Source organism: Ruditapes philippinarum, unplaced genomic scaffold (assembly GCF_026571515.1).
Source record: "Ruditapes philippinarum isolate M1 unplaced genomic scaffold, ASM2657151v2 ctg572_1_1_1_1, whole genome shotgun sequence".
Taxonomy (NCBI): domain Eukaryota; kingdom Metazoa; phylum Mollusca; class Bivalvia; order Venerida; family Veneridae; genus Ruditapes; species Ruditapes philippinarum.
This window is the reverse complement of record NW_026866705.1, coordinates 281,868-305,028: the sequence shown is the minus strand read 5'-3', so window position 1 is coordinate 305,028 and position 23,161 is coordinate 281,868. Positions and strand designations below refer to the sequence as shown.

The window sequence follows — 23,161 nt, the reverse complement described above, 5'->3', positions numbered from 1 at the left end:
GAACGGACAGGTTAATCATTAAATGATAAATTTTATTCACTTCAGTTAACATCTTCTTCAACTGTACTAAGTAGCCTATAGAAATTATAAAGTGCAGTTAATTATAATATTCGTGATATCATTAGGTAGCAAAAATTGTAAACTTTATGTAGGTATTATTATATACTTCTTTTCTTTACTTAAAAAAACAACGGATTCCAGTCCTTGTTTTAAATTGAACTTTTATTTTCTGTTTATACATATGGATTACATGTTTGCTATTTACATGTTTGAGAGTGAGAAAATAATTCCTATATTTAATTCATCTAATACACCTTTTTTTATTAAGCTTTTATGTTTAATGGTTTTATATTCAAAAATGATTAATAAAGAACATGTTGTTGTCCTTTAAAAACATTATTTCAACAATATAAAACTCATAATTGCCTTTTCTAAAGAAGGCAAAAATCATCGTGTTTCGGTAACATGATGAAACCATTACACTTTTTTATACAAACGATTTAGTTGACGACTATAATTGTGATAAAATACTTGATTTTCCTGGCCAAATACATGAAAAAAATTCAATTGACACTGGTGATAACAAATACTTGAAAGAGCAGATGCACGAAGAAACCTTTGGCTTGATATTGGAATTCCTGTGATGCTCATAAAGAATTTATCAAATCGGAGAAGAACGGTGTATGATATACAAAAAGACGAAAAAGAACTAGTGGAGTTTCCAAATATGAAAGAGGCAACATATATAGAATAAATTAGATTTGAAGGCAAATATAAATAAAGAACTCATTATAACAGTCAGCAATAATTAACGATCATAATTTTTTTAAAATAAAAATAAACTCTTATAACATGACTAAATGATACCATATAGGCATGTGTCATTGATATATTATCTAGAAATATAGGAGCGTCCGTGGCCGAGTGGTTAAGGTCGTTGACTTCAAACCACTTGCCCCTCACCGCTGTGGGTGCGAATCCCGACAGGGACTTTGGATTCTTTCATGCCAGGAAGCTATCCAGCTAGCTTACGGAACGTCGGTGGTTCTACTCCGGTGCCCGTTCGTGCCTGAAATAATGCACGGAAGGGCACCTGAGGTCTTCCTCCACCAGTAAAGCTGGAACGTATGACCTATACTGTGTCGATGTGACGTAAAACCCAAAACAAAAAGAAACAAAAAAAAATCTAGAAATATTAATGCGTTTACTATGAAATGTTTTGTCTGACTTTATTTTAAAACATAAAATGCATATCCTTTACTATAAATAATAGAATAATAGAATTTTAATGAACAACATACCAGACCCCAATGTATACAAAATTATGATGTACCTAGACATAAGTCTTGAGTGCAATATTGTTTTTGGATTATTATGTTTATAATAACATGCAGTGCTATTTGAACTCCATTATTTCTTTCATTTTAGTATTTGATCCAAGAAAAAATGCTGTTATTGCAGATAGGGAATAATATCCACCGAAACCAGCCTATGCACTGACTATTCATAAAATAGAGAAACAAGAATCCCCAAAGAGAGCCAAACACGGCAAAATTGATAATGTTGCAGGCTCAGGCGAAATTTAATAATTCGGTCACATCGTGTCGGGGTTTGTATTTCAGGCAGTTTTGAGACTCGTACTGCCTTTGTTCTTAATGTTTGATAGTAAATCAACACGGGAACGAAAAGTTTTATTGTTTCTGCATTGATTAAGTCCGGGTTACCTGAAATCAGCTGGAAAATATGACAGCTACGAAGGTAAGAATACTACCATGTCTTTTTCCTCATAGGTTTAAAGGGAATGTTACATACCTTTACATAGTTTATAGTATCAGTAATATATTTTTGATAAAATTGTTTTATTTTGTATTGACATATATTTTGAATGTGTTTGAAGTATATTTGGGTAGTATAGCGGGTCCTGGGGGTGGTACCCTGGGGGTAGGGCTTGGTGCCATGCCGATAACCTGTATAGAAAAGTAGCAATGAAATACTAGGATCTTGATAAAACATATACACATTGATTATATTAGACATCAAATTTTAATGTAATGGTAATTTAATATGCTACAATCTTAGAATTTTGTACGTTATCACTGTAATCACATTTATTTACTATGTATGTTATAAAATATTTTCAGATATCAAACATAATGCTTTAATGTTAAGTTTGATGCCAGACGTGATATAACCGACGTTTAGACAGAAAATATGTTCTTTCGTTATCTTTACTTAATACTCAATTCTATATATATTTTATAAAAAATTATAAAAGAAAATGGCAGAAAAACTGTCTCTTTACAATCTAAGTAATGTATCGTGTTCTTGAAAAGTTATCCAGCAAAATAGTTTGGCAGTATATTACATGCAATACTGTTACCTGCCTCTTATTAGCCGATGGCGCTTTTCTTAATTTCGATTTGATTTAATATTTGAATAGTACAGTGATATTGTAGACGACATAAAAGGTAACATGGTACACCACTTTCAAAAACATAATGATTTACGTATGATTTTTAAATACAAATGTTTAAATTCAAAAATACCTAGCGAATAATTTTTTGTAAAAGCTGCAACAAACTCTGACCATATAGCATTAAATGAACATGTACATTTTTGTAATTATATTTCCACCATGTTGCCAAGTACGAAAACCAATCTTGCAAACAAAATTTTACATTTTGCTGTATGAAAAATGAACAACGATTTTTCTTATAAAAGCAAACAACACATTTCCAGCTTAGACATTGCATAATGAAATAATTGCCTGTTATGTGTCTAGTAGCAAGATTTTCAAGTGAATACTTTGAAAGAAACAAACATTCAGCTATTGTACTGCTCTACATATTTCAACGAAGCAAACAAAACGAACCCCTACCACAAAACTAAAATCTTTATCATGTAACATATATTTTACTGTTTTTCTTCTTATGTAAATACATATTTGTATCCAACCTCGTATTTATTTATTTATTTAATTATTTATGCTTTGTGTGTATATGTATTTCTATATTTATCAGCGAAAGGTGGGAAACCGAATGCCGAAAATACGGAATGCATGATGATTATACAGATTCAGCTATATACGTTGTAGAAATGGATTAGAACGAAATCTTAAAATAGAAAATCTTATAAAGTTCTTCTCCAAAGTAATTATAAGTTTACAACAAAAAGATGTCACCGCATCACAGTCTTGTAAGTCTTGTTTGTATTGGAATTAATTTTCTTATAATCTTTAAGATTATCAAACGTATACAAAATAACGAAAAATAAATTCAAAAGCTAAAAAAATATAAAATATCAAAACATTGTCTCGGTAGAAAATATTCTCATAATTTTTTAAATTATTTCTAAATATTCATATTATTTATTTATTTATTCATAAACATTGTTAAATAAATGAGAAAAAAACTTATCTAATATATAAAAGCAGTAGATAAAACAATTTTTGAAAAAATATAGTATATCAGAAATTCTGATATATCGGACCTTGGTGGCAGAGATGTACGCCGAAGAATTAAGGGGAGATTACTGTGTGGAGATTGATCCGTCCTGTGTATTCATTGTTCAAGGTTCTTATCTGAAGTTCGACGGAATAGACGATACGACTGATAACACTGTAGACATTAAATATGCGTTATAAAGAATCAAAGCAACTTTCCGGAATACTTGCAAATATTTTATGTCCGAAAATTTGCGATTGTCAAAGAAATCCGAACAATATCAAACGGTCCGTATCAGAACAGTCACCAACAGCCGACATATTTTTTCACTTTTGATTTTTAATAATTTCTATCACTTAAAGTTTTGTTTTCAATTGTGTATAGATAAATGAAGAATAAAGGTATAAAATAATATTTCGTAAGAATAAGGTAAGCATGTACTTTTATTGTATTAGATGGGCGCTATTTCTTAGCACATGGTAAGCAACAGAATTCCTAAAGAAAGCCCAACATAGCAAAATTTAAAATGTTGCAGACTCGGTTTTACTGAACCTGTTCATGGACGGTACTGGAAAGTGCAAGTAAACGTCCACGCCCCTTAGTACCGGCTGAAGCAGAATGAAACATTTTAACACGAAAATGGTGTAATTTTGAATTTAGAAACATCCGCAGATGTGTTCATATGGCGGTTATCATGGAACATTCAATGTGACACAGTAGTGTCATTCCATAAATAGCGGCGTAGTCCCCAAATAAAAGAATGTGTGTGCCCTATCACTACATGGATATCGTCACTACATGGATATCATCACTACATGGATATCATTAATCTTTAATTTATTTTTGTTCTGTTTGTTTAATTTCAAAACTATATTCTTTGTGCTACAGTCAATGTTATTTGAATAAAAGCTACAGCTTTAGAATCTAAGTATAATGATAACTGAAGCGGAAAAAATCACATTAAGCTAAATGCAAACATGCGCATAGAAAATACATTTACATATCATCATTTGAAAAGTTTTCAAGAATCGATATAGTCGTTTGACGGGATACCACGTTATAATTTATTTATGAACTAAAATGTTTTGTACGAAAATCATAATTATTCAATCTATTTGTAATGTCATAATATTTCTTTTGTTTAAAAACAACAACAAGCAATTATCATAGTATTTCAAGCAATACAATTCAATTATGCAACTGTGGAAGACATGAATGAAGTTTTAATCTTTTGAGATCTAAATTTGTCTGTATCATAGTTATATAATAAGCTTCCCTGCCTAGTAAGGAAATTATATATTTAATTCAGTCATTTACGCTGAACAAACGTTTGAAGTGTTGTTTTCGTGACGTAATTATGCAGCGCCAAACATCGCGTGCAAAAACCGCCAAAAAGAACGATATTTCAATGTTGCAAAATGGTATAATATCATTTTAATTTTATATAAAGTCTCAAAATGTTAGTGCAAATGGTAGAATTTACCGACATTTTTTTCTTTTCTTTTTATATATATATTTTCTTTTTCAACCAAAAGAAAGCCTTTAAAGAACGTTGCATGCTATTAGAAACTGAAAAACTTATTTAACCACCAAAAAAAGTCCATATATTTTTTTCTTGATTATTAAAATGGAAATAGATCTTGATTTCGAGTCCTCTGTCGTTCAAATGTTTTTAATTAATAACTTAGACCTACGACCTTATTATCCCCCGCCGAAAAGGCGGCGGGGGATATAGAATAGTCTCCGTCCGTCCGCACTCACAGGAGAGTAATTATGTGGCAAGAGGGACAATAGGTAACTGTTCTTTCTCTTTGATGTCATTCATTCCGTAATGCTTTTATGTGGCTATTTTCTTTTGTGTGGCTAAAAAGAACAATAGAGTAGCCACATAATTACTCTCCTGTTAGAACTTCCGTCCGACCTTCCGTCCGTCCGTCCGACATTTTTGTCCGGAGCATATCTCTAAAAGTATTTGAGTAATCAACTTGAAACTTCATAGGTGGATAGACCTCATTGAGGAGGAGTGCAGTGCACAAGAATGATAGCTCTACCCTGCATAATTTTGTAGGTTATTGCCCTTTGTTATTTTTCAAAATTGATTTTTGTCCAGAGCATAACTCCAAAAGCCTATGAGATATCAACATGAAACTTTATAGGTGCATAGATCTCACTCAGGAGGTGTGCAGTGCACAAGAATGATAACTCTACCTTTCATAATGTTTGAGTTATTGCCCTTTGTTATTTTTCATACTTAATTTTTCACCTGAGTGGAGCATAACTCAAAAGGTGTTTGACATATCAACATGAAATGTCATAGGTGGATAGATCTTATTGAGGAGGAATGCTGTGCACAAGAATGATAACTCTTCCCTATACAATTTTTGAGTTATTGCCCTTTGTTCTTTTTCATGCTATTTTGTCCAGAGCTTATCTCAAAAAGTATTTGAGGTATCAACTTGAAACTTCATAGGTGGATGGATCCCATTGAGGAGGTGTGCAGTGCACAAGAATGATAACTCTACTTTTCATAATTTTAGAGTTATTGCCCTTTGTTATTTTTCAAAATTAATTTTTGTCCAGAGCATAGCTCAAAAGTGTTTGAGATGTCAACATGAAATGTCAAAGGTGGATAGATCTTTTTGAGGAGGAATGCTGTGCACAAGAATGATAACTCTTCCCTATACAATTTTTGAGTTATTGCCCTTTGTTCTTTTTCATACTATTTTGTCTGTTCTTTTTCATACTATTTTGTCTGGGGCTTATCTCAAAAAGTATTTGAGGTATCAACTTGAAACTTCATAGGTGGATGGATTTCATTGAGGAGGAGTGCAATGCACAAGAGTGATAACTCTACCCTGCATAATTGTTTAGTTATTGCCCTTTTTTATTTTTCAAAATTAACTTTTGTCCAGAGCATAACTCAAAAGGCCTTTGAGATATCATTATGAAACTTCATAGGTGCATAGATCTAACTCAGGAGGTGTGCAGTGCACAAGAATGATACCTCTACCTTTTATAATTTTTGAGTTATTGCCCTTTGTTATTTTTCAAACTTAATTTTTCAATTCAATTTTTTTCTCAAAAAGTATTTGAGGTATCAACTTGAAACTTCATAGGTGGATATATTTTACTGAGGAGGGATGCAGCACACAAGAATGATAACTTGCCCTGCATTATTTTTCAGTTATTGCCCTTTGTTATTTTCAGACATCAGTATTCAAATCTGTAATCACTATAGCCATCAGTTTTCATTACCAAAAGACCTCTTAAAATGGAATTATTCTGCTGTACTACTACATATACATTCTTCCAATGAGCAAACACATTCGGCGGGGGATGGCCATGTTGACATGGCTCTTATGGATTATATAACTGCGCATTTGAACTCCATACCCTACTTTAAAATGACATAGATCACTCAAAATCAAGATCAATAATCTAAATATTAACAGTTGATTAGCCTAACATGACGTTAAGTATATAATGTATGCATTAAAATGGACATATTTATTCGAGCAACGAATATGAACAATGTTTTAACCGTCTGCATAGACGTTAAATAATTAATGTGCTCAAACAAATTCAGTGCATTTATCGGTAAGAATAAACCTCGGTGCGGTTACTTGATATTTTAATGTTGTTGAATATAGAAGTGCACCAAACAAGAAAACCACGACCTTTAAAGTAGTTTCAGCGAAACTGTTAAAATGAAAATGTTTCGTGACAAAAAAATTCCAAAAGGAAAGAATGCTTCATGTTTTATTCTAATTTGGCTTACATGTGCGTTTGCCAATGATTGTTCAAAATCATTTCAAATTAAATCGGAATACTTCAATAAACGTCTTACTGGACACTCAATCGTTGAAATCAAGGTTCCAAATCAACACATGTGTGCTCGTGAATGTATTTACATATCTATGTGTAAAAGTATGGACTATTTCCATGGTACGTGTAAACTCAACGACGCCGACAGCAAATCTGTCTTGCTCGGAGAATTTCAGGTTAAGCTTGGTACCATTTTCTCTGATGTTTCAGACTGGCCATTGGTAAGCTTTTATCTTAATTAATATGATCAGCACTTTTGGGCTAAACGGTTTTCATATAGTACCTGCACATCTTTAAGGTAAAATATTGGTTTGTGTACTGTCAATACAACTGGCATTATTCCTGTGTGGAAGCGCCTCGTTAAATGATACAGTTGGGGCTGCATTAAATGACCGTTGCTGTATTCTTGTTCATTGTTAGTATCATATTTGACAAATATAAGAAAAAATATTAACAAAGGGAGTGATGTTCATCCACAACGTCCATAAGCAAGGACCCCAAAATAGGCATTTAGCACAAGATCAGAAATAAATGCAAAGCAAAAGTAGGGGACAAGTTTTTTGGTTAAAATTTGAAAATTAAGATCAACAAGGAAGGACGGCGTTCACTGAACGCAACCCCCGCACGACCCAGCAACACAGGACCACCGGGAAGAAGCCCAGCAGGACCCCAAACAAAAACAGGTCAGGGCACAAGGCAAAGCACGGACGGGATAATTACGGCAATGATACATAATATGAAACAATAGAAACAGAAAAGGAAATTCAAAAAGACAATTTCATAATTGACAAAAGTCTAAATGGCGCGTAGGGGAAGGTGATTCCAGGCTCTGGGACGGAAGCAAAATTAAAAAAAGTAATAAGACATTGGGCACAGGTAAAGATACTTGCCGTTGATGAGAAATCAACAAGAAGGGGCACAAAAGTGCAGTCAAAACTAATAGGACTGTGGCTCTACTATTCTCATCTTTTAAATTTAAGCAATACGTAAAAATAACAAAATACACGTAGTCATATGTACGAAGATTGTTTTAAAAACTAATAGGACTGCAGCTCTACTATTTACATTTTTTTTAATTTAAGTATACATTTTTAAACGAACAGTTGTCCTCTGTATACAGTGAAAATAAAAAATCAACTAAAAACAAAATGTTTACCAATAACAATTCTGTGAATATTATAAATAGCCAGGGATTTGCGTCCTAGCGCACGTAAACAATACAATAAACGTCCATGGCTTCGCAAAAAAAATACAAAAATGTTACAAGCACCATTCTTTCTGAGGACGATAACTAGGTCTAGTGTGCGGTGAAAAAGCCAGAGATAAAACAGCAATTACATTCCCTCTCCGTCAAATGGCCAATCTCTTGATTTTTGACTTGGCGCTCAACGGAAAAAAATATTATGTAACTGTAATTAATGATTTATAACATTAATTAACACAGGCCATCTTCCGATTTAATCATAAGATAATGAAAGTAACTATATACAGTATAATAAAAAGAAATATTATTAAAAAAAAATCACTTGATATTGTCTAAAAATATTGACTGTAAATTAAGAATCCCTCTTACCGTCATCGGTAAAAATCTTACAATTCAAGACTATAGACGTAAACTCGTAGATTCAAAACCTGTTTCAACCCCTTTGATTTTTTTTTTAATTTTAATTTTAAAGTTGCCATTCTCTTAAAACCCATGCCTACCATTTTGTGTGTATGGGGAGTGTGCGTGGGTGCGTGCGTGGGTGTATTTTATGTGTATCTTTACTTTATTTATAAAAAAAATAAATAAATGTAACGAAATAAAAAGAAAATGTAAAAAAACAGTACTTAAAATGTATCGTAAAATAGAATAAAACCAGATGATGTAAAACGATTTCATATTTATTCTTGCAGGTTAATTCAAATACAAAAATGTGAATCTTCATAACGTGGTGTTGGTTAGGAATCTAAATCAGTATACCACAACTCACTTAAGTGAGAAGTTAACAAAAAGATCGATATATTCGTCAGATACCAGTGTGTATCCAATGACGTTTGTAAAACATTTAAAATAAATTGATGGACAACAAACAACGTTTACATTATTATCCCCTGCCGATGGAATCGGAGGGATGTATTGGTTTGGCGTTGTCCGTCTGTCTGTCCGTCCTTCCATCCGTATGTCCTTCAAAAAGGGAACAATAGAAAGAAAAAAGAGAATCCACATTATCATTGTCCCGTTAGAACGTCCGCCCATCCGTCCGTCCGAATTTCGTTTCCGCGCTGGTTCCCTGCAACAACTGGCTGGGATTCAAGGGAACTTAATTGGAACCATCAATATCAAGAGGACATGCGCATATCATCGCCTTGTCCCAGTGAGACCCTTTAACTCAGAGTTATGGCACTTGATTGGTTATGCATTATGCATATAGAGCAATAATAGTTTCGAGCAACTTCTCTGCAACTAATGGCTGGAATTCAACGAAAATTTATTGGATTCTTCAACACTAAAAGGAGATGCGCATATCGTCGCCTTTCTCTGGTCAGAGTTATTGCCCTTGATTAGTTATGCAGTATTTATTTAGAGCAATAATCGTTTCCACAATACTTCTTTGAAAATACTGGCTGGAATTCTATGAAACTTAATTCGAACCTTCAATACTAAGAGGAAATGCGCATATCATCGCCTTGTTCTGGTCAGACCCTTCAAAGCAGATTTATTGCCCTTGATTAGTTATGCAGTATGTAAATACAACATTAATCGTTTCTTGCTATTTCTTGCAACTACTGGCATAAATTCAAAGAATCTATGGGAAATATCAATTCCAAAAGATGTGCATATCATCGCCGTGTTCCTGTCAACTCTTTTACTTAGAGTAATGGCCCTTGATTCGTTATGCAATATAGAGCAATAATTGTTTTTTTCGCCCATTACTCTGCCCAAAAAAAATTGCCGGTTTCAAGCAAAAATTTTTGGGAAAAAAAGTGGAGAGTGCCCTTTTGATTTCCTTTTTTGTTCAACACTTCAACCCCAGGGTTATGACCTTTATTTGTTTTGCAGTATGCATTGACAGCAATAACGTTTACTCGCTATTTCCCTGCAAAATCCTTTGGGTGGAATTTAATGAAACTTTATTTTGAACAAACAATTCTAAAGGGAAAGAGTGCAAAATCATTTCCCTTTTTCCGGTCCCGGGCCCTTCAAGATTAATGGCCCTTGGGTTATTTGCCCGGGATGCATAATTTAGTAATATTTCTATTTTTTTCCCAAATGCTGGATTATTATCAAAAAACTTTATTTGGAACCATCAAACGAAAAAAATGCCGGGCCATGAAAATTATTAAAAACCTTATGGTCTCCATTGATTTTTCCCATAAGGCGGGGATATAAATTCAACTTGTATCATAGTTTGGTGACATTTCTATTGAAAATGGTATAAGTTACCCGCACTCAGAGCATGCCCATTGATTGGCTCATTTTGCTGTGACGGAAGAGAAAGGAAAAGCGACAGAAATATCATATTCAGATGCTCGTTCATTGGTTACATTTTCCCAGGGTTTCATATTATGACAACAGGGAACTTTTTTATGTTTGACTATGATACAAAAGTGAAAATACATCAACAAACTCGGCAATCTAATTAATACTAGGGGCTACGCCACCTCGTACAAATCAGATAGCCTCGTGTTTCGATTGTCTTTCTATTACGAATTTTTTTGTCCTACTTTATACGTTATAAATAGTGTTCAAAAAACGAGACCACCAATAAAGTTCACTATCCAGTGAGTTTACTAAATGTACATGAAAAACACGCCAAAATATGTGAACTTATTAAGTACCCTCAGATTTTGATGTTCAAATAGTTGATGTGTTCATAATCAATTGATATAATGTTATAATTACATAGCTTATTATCATTTTATTTCTTTTTGCAATATTTCACAGGTGATTCTTTAGATAATGTTAATATTATATATGATTACAAAATTTATGAAGTCAAACATAAAAAAAGTAAAGGGACACTTCAATAAATACTGTAAAATAAAAATTGTCCTATTTAAAAGGGACATACTTACGAATGTTGCATTTCGCGCATGCACATTCTGCGTAGGGCAAAAACGCAATAACGGTGACTTCATTTTTCATAATTAAAGGCTATAAAACGTGATTTCAAGTTATGTCACACAGAAACAGTAATTTTGGGATGACTTAAAGAAGTAAGAAGTAAAAACGTTAATTGTAAACAGATAAACGAAACTATGAGGGCCTTATTATTCAATGAAAAAAGCGCATGTACAAAAGTCCTCTTTTTAAGATAACGTTAGATGCCTTTTCCATCACACATTTTACTCGAAACAGCAGGGTGTTAAAGATTAAAGTTAATTACCCTTATATAACATAATATTGCACAATTTGTATTGTACACTTCCTTTCAAAAAGTGGATTGACAAGACGGTAAGTGCTAAACAGATAGACACGTGAGCGGTCGTTTATTTCAGCTAGGTTACAATATCATGCACGAGTACCTTGACATAGTTAATTACGTAAAATTATGAAAATTGTGACGTGCATTTACAAGTGTTACGCGGATTCGGATGATAAAAGTGTCTTATTTCACCACACACAATACCCATCTTAATTTCAGAATATTTTGAAAAATTATGAATATTTATTTGTGACTTAAAGGCGTCAATCGGATTAAGGATAAAATTAGTAACTCTGAAAACTTTAAATGCATTATCACGTTTTCGGATGTTTTGTTTTCCAGATTGATAGTTAACCTCGATTTCATATATTATTGAAATTTCTTTAGTGTTTGTATGAACTATATCAACAACAATTAAGTTGACCTCTTTTTGCTATTGGTCATCCGCCTCCGTGGTCGAGGGGTTAGAGTCGATGACTTCTAATCCAGTTACCTCTCTGGCGTGGGTTCGATCCCCGGGAGATGCTTTGGTAGTTTAGCGCGGAGGAAGGTAGTCTAGTACTGGTGTAACTCTCCAGGAACGATGGTTAGGAAACTACCCGCCTATATGACTGAAATACTGTTGAAAAAGGCGTAAAATGAAACAAACAAACAAACAAATTTTGCTATTGGATGTATTTCCACATGTTTTATAACAATGTCAGTGTCAAGTCCGTAATCGCAAGGTGGAATTCGTAAACAACCATCTTTCTATAAAATAGAGAAAATAAGAAAATTCAGAAGGTCCAACACGTCAAAATTGCAAATGTTGCAGGCTCGGTTTGATTGAGCCTGTTCATGGACGGTACTGTCAAGTGTAAACTACCTGCCTTTTTATGGCAAACTTGCTCACAAAGTTATGCATGTATCTTTATTTTTTTTTAAAGCTATTTCATTTGATTTTTTAAACTAACCCGGAATTGTCTATGAACTTCTCTATATATTTCTGTGTAGGGCGATGCTCTCTTTTGCCCTACGTATATTGCGCGCGAGAAATTACTACTTCCGATCGATTTTTCATAGCATCGGACCGTGTCGTTAAAGGGTCTAAACTATAATTTCTATGTTAACAAAATGTTGTTGTTGTTTATTTTTTACCTACAAAAAATAATTATGCCATTGTTATGTAAGCATTGCTAGCAGTTTCATATGTATTGAACACTTAGAAATAACATATGCAAGTTAACAATTTATACTTCGGCCAATCATCTTTTTTTAAAGATATTTCTTGTTTATTTTACTTCTACAATAGCAAATGTTCTGTGATAACCTCCTTACTGATCAACAATCTTCAAACATTATTGTTTTGCTTGGTCTACTTTCAGACGTTGCTATGGAACGTAGGCGGTAGCTTGCACTGACACGAACAGACTTCAACAAACATTTATGATATAGTCGTTTCAAATGTTCTTTAAGGTTTCCATTTACCGTTTAAAGTATTGTGTGGCAAAATTGTTGTCCAATATTTCATCTATCTCTTGTTAATCATACAAATCTATTGATATTAGCAACTAAAACTGCTAATTAGCGCTTTGTGACGCGCAAGACTGATTATACGAGTTCAAGCTTTCTTGATCAGACATTATCATGCTGTTTGTGTAATTTTATGGTTTTCATTTTTGTTCAATTGCTTTCCAATGGATTTTAGAAACGAGATCTACATAATGATTGTCATAAGTTAAACATATAATCGGTGAACGTCTGCAATTTTCAATAAATATTTAAGACCCATTATGCCTCAAATAGGAATAATTAGTATTTCTTGCAAACATTATACTTTTGTTTTACTGATACAATTTCCAACAAATAAATATTTGCCATATAGATAAACAATCTTTTATTTCGTTTTCTTTGTTTGCAATTTGTAAGTCAGTAAGTGCAAAATTTGTATTTCAAAATACTTCCTTGTTTACGTTTTGTTGCCTTAATGAAATAATTCTGCTTACCAAGTCCTACTTTTTCAGCTGTTAAACATCTAAAATGTTCTACATTATCGATACTTAAAACGTTGTAAACACATGTTTGTCATTGCAAAACATATGGATTTCTGAGGCATAATGTGCCTTTAATTCAACAATCAATATATTATATAGTCAATACAATATGTATATATATTTGTACAGTTGATTGCTGGAGCGTGTGGTCAACAACCTTGTTCACAGTCACAAAAATGTATTCCCGTCAACAACGGCTACAAATGCGAGGAATTAGGTAACAATATAATCCCCAGTTAAAAGATTTTATTTACGATTACAGTGAATCCGTATGAATTATTACTCTTTTTATGTAAAAGCACATGAATGAAAAGTACAAAAAGGGGCAAAATAACAAAAAATAGTGCGTACGGTTTGGTCCTATAAGTAGAATTTGTATTTGTCGCAAAAAAAACGTATTGACAGTGTCAACTTTCTTGCCTAATTTAAAGTACCTGTTCATAATTAGGACAATAATAGTGATGATGATTTTTGTTTATTTAGCAATTACGGACTGTAGTGATGTACGGCGTTATTTTCCTTCTGCAATCAGCGGGAAACATAAAATAAGGCTATGGCAGTCACATGAGTTATTGACAGTTGTCTGTGATATGGAGACGGAAGGTGGTGGATGGACGGTAAGGAAATCGTCATAGCTTGTGCAACAGAAATTATGTTAAAAATTGAAGCAATGGATGGCTAGGCCAACACTAGGTACAGAAGAAAAAGAGAGAAATATTTCCCCTTATTAGTCATTCAGGACAATTGATTTATATACATAGCAATTATCAGTTTCAAATGGCGTATAGTCTGTATGACTGATTAACTCCTATCATAATAAGATGAACATATTTCGTTACTGCACTAAGGTGTCGTATATATTTGTTTAGATTTATCATATATATTCATCTCCTAGATTTATTTATATTAATTTTAGTAGTGTGTTGCAGTTGTAAATGTTGCCTGAAAGTTAATCTCTTTATGTACTTTGTATTGATTAAAAAATTAATTTTGTGGAACATATCGTCTTGTGACTTCATTCACTTGTTTTGTTTCTTGTAGGTATTTCAATCACGATTTGATGGTTCCGTAGACTTTTATAAGGAATCAACGGAGTATGTAAATGGATTTGGTAATCAGGACACAGAATTTTGGCTAGGTACGGTAGTCTGTATCTGTGTTATGCTTTACTGACAGCCTTTCCAGCGTTCTTTGTCCTTTCATGCGTTAATTGATTGCTGCTCTTTCTTGTTGACCTTTGTTCTCAAATTTTGTGGATATAGCATTTATAGTTGCTGCGTTGAGTAAAAGTCAATCTATCTTGTTGTTTTTTTCTCTTTTTCTTCTTTTTTTAATTGTCTTAATGAACTTACAGATGTTTGAAGTTTGTATTGTTATCATGTTAAAGAATTTTTTAATCTCCAATATTTTACTATACATTGATTAAATTGATAAACATTGAGTTATTTTTCATCACAGATAGAAGAGACACTTTTGGTTCAAATTAAAATAGAAGTTGAAAATTTTGCTTTAAACAAACTAATTTACGTATCTCTCAGGTCTTAAATATTTGCACGAAATGACGTCTCAAGGAAAGACTGAATTAAGGTTGGACTTAACGGCCGCTGATGGAACTACAGTGTATGAAACATTCAGGAACTTTAACATTGACTCTGGTCCAGAGTACACCATTCATTTCGATCCTGGATTTGGAACTGCCGGTAAGATATGTAATTCAAATACTTTAAATTTTGGTGCATTTTGTTTGTGTTCATAGTTATATCAATTATGCTGAAAAGCGTTGTCTATATGCTTAAAATACAATTTGGCATTCATTGCGATTTATTTTATTAAAAACGAAACCGGAGTCGTCAAGAATAATACAGATGCAACCTTTTTAATTACGTGAACCTTTACGTGCATTGTTACAAATCCATTTCGTGTAAATAGTCATCTTCCAATCTATTTAAAACAATGCCCTTAATGCCCACTGTGCTATCAGAAGATTAAATTGCTTCATCTACTCATTTGCATTTCAAATAAAGACACAAAACATTCTCTCTTACGTATGCTTTTTAATTAATTTTTATCTTTAACTACCTTGTAGGTTTCTATTATTTCCTATTTCATAATGACGTCTCGTCAGTTTTTGTTTTTGCCTGTATGTACTGTTTTGGTATCTTGCTAGGCTCCTTGCCAGTAATCCGGTGTTGGGAAATGCGTTTATTTGCTTTCATAGAACGTTGCCCTTCCTTCTTGATTTTGTTGTTCATATTTAATATAGATTCAGTGTTGCTTATCTAACTGATTGTAATCAGAGTAATATATTTATGTTACTAATTATTATTTTAACCTATAGGTGATGGGTATTCCAACTACGGTATGTCATACCATAACGGTATGCATTTTACCACAGTAGATGAGGACAGAGATAATGATGAAAAGAACTGCGCCGTTCATTGCCAAGGTGCTTGGTGGTATAACGCTTGTGGCGGCGTGAACCTCAATGGACAGTACATTACTCCAGGGACTGTTCACCCCGATGGCTTCTGGGTTGGAGTGATTTATAATCAATTTACTAATGAAAAGTCTCTGAAAGAAACCAAAATGATGTTCCGGCGAGGTATTACTAATGGTTCGTAACTTGAAAACCCGGACATATTTTCTTTGCAATACAGCGTTTATAAGGCAATATTGTTCAAATCTATGCATTCAATTAGTATCGTGGATTTGTCTAAAGATTAATATATTTTCTGAGAACAAAACAAAAATATATAAGCAGAATTTAACTATTTTAAATAATATTTTTGTTAAAGTAACATTAAGCCCATTCTAGTATTAATGTTCCATGAGCTGGAAAAAAGGTCATTATAAGTACTGATTGGTAACGTTTATTTGATAAAAAGAGTTGGGTAGTGTTTTTATAGTTTGGGCACTTTTATATCCTATCGTTATCATATGTCATCTTTTATTTGTCAAAAATGAGCATGATGTAACTTTTATAAAATACACTGTAGTATATCACTTGACTAGATAATTTAGAAGGTAATATTTTGGTACACCTGATACTTTATGTTTTGTTTATTTCTGAATGCTAATTGTGGTAATATCAATTGTGTCCTTTTCGTTTTGTCGTCATTGACAGATTTATGTAATGATGTGTTAAATTGACCGCAGGATATGTTGCATGAACATCTAAGTATTGCATTAGACAAGCAATAGAATAAATAGAATAATTACTAGATGTATGTACTAATGCTCATTTGAAGAGCTACATTAATGTATGAACTAAAGTTTTCAAAACTTATTTATCCAATCTAACGTTTTATAAACTGTTCTGTAGGCACTTTAAAACACAATCCTAAAAGAATTTAAAATTAACCTTCTTACATAAAATGGATATAGTAATGACTTTTTTCACTTTGTCCGATAATTTGCCTAATTCCTAAAGTATTCACTTTGTCTAATAACATTAAATTCACAATTATGTAGTTTTCCTTTCCACATTAATTCGTCTCGGTAAAGGGAATGCTCTATTTGGTGTTTGAGAATGAATGTAAGGGATTAATATTTTTTTTTGGCTCATGTATATATGTTTATGTTGCTTCTTGTCTTTTGTAATTGTAAAATTGTACAAGAAATTATAAAGAAAACGTCGATTCCTTTAATACCAAAAACCTTTTGTTTCCAATACTTAAGTCTTCACGATTTTTATAAGTCTTCCTTTGTTTCTATTAAAATTTTAAAGGTTAATAAACAAAAACTCTCCAGTCTAAAACTTAAAATTGTATTGGCTCCAAGCAGAGTTGTAAAGAGTAACTATCTGATGATCACTTTCACAGTAAACCACGTGGCCTTTATATCTTAATGTGTGTTTATATTAATATACTCAATGATTGTGATTGTGAAGATTTTGCTGATAACTGAAATAGCGTTATTACATAATGACTTTGTAATTTTAATTTAATGTCTCTGGTAAAAAAAAAACTTTTTTTTAAGAAGATAACCTCTTTTTTTAAAACAGAAAAATCGCATTGTAAAGTATATTAATTTTATGTGGTTTTTGAAACTTCAGAATAAAACTCTTGACTACGATATTCCCGGGCAATGCAATTATGTCATTTTGAATTGTTACTATGAGCAAGGTTAGTACTTAGACATCTGTTTTTTTCTAAGCTACTCAGACTAAAAATGCATTAACGTATTAAATATATTAATGTCCTTAATGCCTAATGCATTACTCGCGCTTATCAAAAAACGGGACTATTTTTCTATGTACGTGTGTAATGTCCAAGGTAACATGATATCATTCTTCTTTTTCCTATTGAAAGTTTTACATAGTTTGAAGCACATGCTATTTGAATAGACTGTATAACAAGTTATTGGTTTTTTTCATTTGATTTAAATCCGGAAAATTAATGTAAGATATCGACGAGTAAATGTATTATAAAACAAATTTATTCATGACTTTCCTTGACTCTTAAATATACGGAAATGTTATTCTCCTTGGGAATTCAATATTCAATATTATTTGAATGTCCTTTGCTAAAATAGAAAAGTGAAGATTATATCGACTGATTTAAAATGTTGAGCATCATATTCAGTATCAAATTCTTTGAATGAATTATATTACCTAGTGTATGAGGATCGAACGTTTAGTGAACGCAGTCGTTTAATTAAGATTTGTCTGCAATGATTTCTGTATTATATTTATCTTTTCGTTCTATAAACATACAAACAAATACCCTCGAAATCAAGCATTGCTTTAAAATAATATCATTATTTAAAGGAGAAAATAAAACACTTAAATAATTATATATTTCAATGAAGATGAAGGAAATGCAACACTATTGTAAGATTCTAGATGGAACGTAATCATTGTTAATGAAGTAAGACATTAGCATGAAAGAGAAATAATCACTCGTATCATCGCAATCTTGAACTGAGGCTATCATTAGCTTTATCACACTTATTTCATCAAAAGTACAAAATATATAAAGATTATCAACTACATGTATCAAACTTTTACACATATATTAGTTGATACCATGCACATGGTTGCCCAGTTTAAAAAAAAAAGATAAGCATGCATTTTCTTTCCTTTTAAAGTTTTCCTCCAGTCAAGTGTCTGGGATTGTACAAGGATAAGAAGTGGAATTGAACTTTTTAAAACTCAAATCCAATGTTGCTTATTTATTAATTCAAAATATTGACTAAAACTGTCTAGCACTGACCTTGCAATATACGTTAGTGCACAAATATGCTTTTATTTGGGACCAAACGCCGCCTTTCGTAGAATGGCATGTACGTGACCATGATCATAGCCCTATGAACACATATTTGGAAGATTCTAAGAATTTTGTTTAAATTAACTATCGATTTAATGTTTAAATGTTGTGGTCCGCTTAGGCCCGTGTGAGTGATGTACACATCATATAACATTTATTATTAAGTATATTGAGCAGGCTCAATCAATTGAAACTGAGTCTGGAATATTTTCAGTCCTGCCACTTAGGTTTTTAGAGGTTTCAATTGTACATTGTTTTATGCCACTATTGTTTGATGTTGTTGTTGTGTGTGCTTTTCATAGTTGTTTGTAAAAAATGCATTTTTATAAATTTGTTTCATTGATATTATACTTGACATTCATAATATAGTTGGCGGTTTGTTCCCCAAAATTTGTCTTTCAAGGAAAACATTTTATATTTCAATACTTTCTAGTCACTTTGTATTTTTTTGTATTTTTTTTTTTTTTTTGCAATATTATATTTTCACTTTATCTAAAAATCTGGTCAACTTTTAGTTTTGTCATTTCTTTTCCCCTCAAATGTAACCATTTAAGCTTATGTAGATGGATTCAGAAATTCTCTTTTTAAGCAATGAAGTAATGCGCCTTGTTAGTGCACCTTAACCTTATAACACAACATGATTTGGCTATTAGCCGAGTTTCGAAAGGACGGTCGTTTCTGAAAACACCATCAAATACTTAACTCCCGGAAATAAGCCATGTGATCACCAGAAACCAGATAACAGTGGATTGATAAATTGAATGGAAACGACGTGTAAATAAAGTTATGTCTCTTATTATCAATTATATCTAAAGAAATAAACTTTTGCATTGATGGTTCGATGAATATCTTCGTGTGAACACATTTGCAGATGTTTCTTAATACATAATTTCACCATTTTTGTATTTAAATGTAGAATTCTGCTTAAGCCAGTGCTAGGAGGGTGTGGACGGTAACACCGCCTAAAACCGAGCCTACAACATTTTCAAATTCGCCCTTTTGGGCGTTTAAAGTTAGAGATTCCGTTTTTCTCTATTTTACACCATTCGGTCGAAACAAGCTAACCCCGGGTGTAACAAACTTAAAGCAACACCAGAAGTCAGAACCATCTCGTCTGCTTGGGCTTAGAGATGCAATCATCATTTAGATGTCTCACGATCATGCAGGGATAAACGTTGGCTGCAATTTATTTGTTTCATTTTTCTTGTACTTTAGTTTAAAATATATTTATATCTGATGAGGTGATGGATTTTTAAACCATGCATTTCTAAGCAATCATGCCTGTACTTAACAACAAAATTATATTCCTTACACTTGGCATCTGAAAAGAATCATCTAAATTATGGAATTCCACAGCGACTCGCGGCAAAAGTAGATTGTTTACATTTATTTTAGATATGTTTGATGTTGCGTAACTTTACATCTGGTAATCGATTCTACCTTATGAGTATTGTCATAATGATAATAAGAATTACTTTCAGGCCACTGGCATTAGCTGATCTGTGCAGAAACCATATGAATTTTACATTATTGTAATTTGTCAATGACAACTCTCATTGTGTCTTAATTGGAAAGTACTACATTTGTATATGTCCCAGACTTTTATATAAAAACTATCTGGTTCAAACATGATTTAGTTGCAGAAAAATTGTGTTATATTTTTTTTAAATATTTCACAAAATCAGCTCCATTTCACAGCTAGAAAAATGTTATTTAAAGAAAATTCTTTAGATTAAGTACAAACAGTCGCTGTTGAGATCGCACCTTTTAATGCTGCATATTTGTTGTTAAAATTGTAAGTTTATTGTGAAAAAATAAACAATTTCTGAAATATTTTAACCAAAATGTCAATTATCCTAACAGCAGATTGCCTCACGAAAATAACAGAAATTCTACCGCTGTACTAATCTCAGAATATAAAACATTCATATTTTGCTTCAATTACAAACTTCGGGATATACATTCTTGCAGTATAGTATGGTATCATTTCATCCGGGTTATTGCTAGAACCACATGTTGGAAGAGGTCAATAATATTAGGCTTCATGATTCAACTCTTTTATGGCAGATGATCATGTTTATTTGATCATATTTACATCGGCTACAGTGTTAGTAACGCGTTAGATTATGGAGAGAAACAGAATAAGCGTTGTAGTTGCTTTTTTCAAACATGCCGCTTATACAAGCGACTCTTCCTTACCAGTGACTGGTTGGAGGCTGTTCATGTTTTAGATCAAACCAATAAAAAATATATGGGAACTTATGATTATTTTTTTGAAATATATGAATTGTTATCAAATTGATAAAGTAATGTGGCTTGGTCATTATTGTACGTATTTTAAAAAGACTTCCGTTAAAATATTAACATCTCATAGTTTATCTTAAGTCAAAGCAGTGAAGTGGTTTAAGTGCTATAAACTCTTCTTGTCAAATATAAAATCTGTTTATCTGTGATTTAGTAATTACTTTACATACCGTGGCATTATGGCGACTTGAGAAAATTATACACAGGATAAAAAAACAATTTTCGGCGCTGTTATTGCATAACTTCAAACAAAGTGATCTAAAATGATAACTCTGAAGTTTAAATGGGGGCCATTCAAAAATAAAGTGCTCATACTAAAATAAGAACTTAATGAGGTTTCATTTTTCTGTATTTATTTTCGGGTGAAGGTGAATATTTGCCTAAACATTATAAAGGTAGATTACTTGAACAAAGAAATATTATAATTAATACCGTGTATATCCATTAACCAAAGAATGTGAAAATATAGCAAACGTGTTCATTGAATGCCGCCTTTCCTTGTCGATCTTGTTTATCATAATTATTTTGTGCAAAAGTAACGCAAAGTTGTGCAATTCTATGGCAAAAACAAGCACCACTGAAAGTAAATGAACCAATAATTTCATTCTACATAAAATTGAATTAAAGGTGAATTAGCGCATACATTATTTTTTTAAACCTCATCATTTCCATGAATTTTTTTTTTCATTATCATTCGTGAGAATGACTACATTGGCCTAGCGTTTCTGCTTCGTCGAGATCTATAAATGCAAAAACTTATTTATTACATTATTATATTTATAATCGATATATCTGAGACATTTGTGGATTTGCTCGTGTTCTTATACTTGAACTATCAGATAAAATGTGACTGAGAGAAAAGTACGAAGTAACGCCGAAAACGTGAATGATGTACCAAAGCAATACAACACAAAAATAACTAATCATATTTTGTCTTCTTCCTTCTAGTATTATATGACACTAGTAGTTTTGCAAATGTCTAAATCATCTGAAGTAAAAAGAATATAAAGTTTAAAATGCGTGTTGTTGAAACAAAAAAATCCCTGCAAAACTGTAGTCACTTAAAATGTAAATATATTCCTTGAAATGTTTGTAATGTTGGACATAGCAGCCGTATGCGTTTATTTATTGTTTATATTTGCTTTATATTTTATATATTTTTATATTTTGTATTTCAAGAATTTTTTGCTCCTCTAAATTGGTTTTTATAAAAAAAATGAAAAAGAAACAAATCATTTAATATTCTATCTGACGTTATAGTCGATTACCATTATTGTATCAAATAGGTTAAAGGTGGATGCCAAATTCTGTCAAACAAATATTCTGTAGCCAAATTCGAAATGCAATATTTGCATTCTTGCCAATTTTTTGTCATAATTGTCAGACAAAATTCACTGATGAAGAACTAAAAACAATTTTTTTTTATTATTTATCTTGGCAAAAATGTTTTGATTTGACATAAAATTGCTTCGGTCCTTCAAGTCAGATTTAAAATATTATTTGTGTAGATTTTACTCCATGGTGGGGATGTGGATATAAAAGCAATTGTGAAACAATATATTTATAACCAACAATTGCAAATTGTATTTTCCTTTTAACCTATGCTGATCAAAATTATCATATTTAAATGTTGGGTCTTGAATAAGCCAGTACAATTGGATGGACGGAAGTTAGCATATACGTAACACTGTCGTTCATAGACACCTGTAAAATTTTTGGTATAATTCTTCTTTCAATGAACATTAGGACTCATTAATTGATAGTTTTGTTTCCCTTTTTTCTTTTGATATTTATCTTTGAGATTAACTAATTGGCATTGGTCGATTTTGAAATATATCTTCTTTTATGACATATTATATTTTACAATAACCAAGTTATTC

The 23,161-nt window shown here is 32.1% G+C and overlaps 1 protein-coding gene across 1 annotated transcript; it reads left to right on the top strand.

Annotated features, from left to right (window-relative positions):
* Positions 1 to 7,117: 7,117 nt before the first annotated feature.
* LOC132733421 (ficolin-2-like) lies at positions 7,118 to 19,436 on the top strand. Its single transcript, XM_060720069.1, has 6 exons — positions 7,118 to 7,489; positions 13,840 to 13,927; positions 14,194 to 14,327; positions 14,752 to 14,848; positions 15,249 to 15,410; positions 16,049 to 19,436. Exons 1-6 carry the CDS (start codon positions 7,151 to 7,153, stop codon positions 16,330 to 16,332), a joined length of 1,104 nt encoding a protein of 367 aa, XP_060576052.1. The 5' UTR covers positions 7,118 to 7,150; the 3' UTR covers positions 16,333 to 19,436.
* Positions 19,437 to 23,161: the final 3,725 nt, after the last annotated feature.

What these genes read in the sequence shown, in the direction of transcription:
- LOC132733421 (XM_060720069.1), top strand. Translation starts at nt 7,151, where the DNA reads ATGAAAATGTTTCGTGACAAAAAAATTCCAAAAGGAAAGAATGCTTCA. An exon ending in ATGTTTCAGACTGGCCATTG is followed by an intron (nt 7,490 to 13,839) that starts GTAAGCTTTTAT and finishes ATATTTGTACAG; the next exon opens with TTGATTGCTGGAGCGTGTGG. An exon ending in CTACAAATGCGAGGAATTAG is followed by an intron (nt 13,928 to 14,193) that starts GTAACAATATAA and finishes TTGTTTATTTAG; the next exon opens with CAATTACGGACTGTAGTGAT.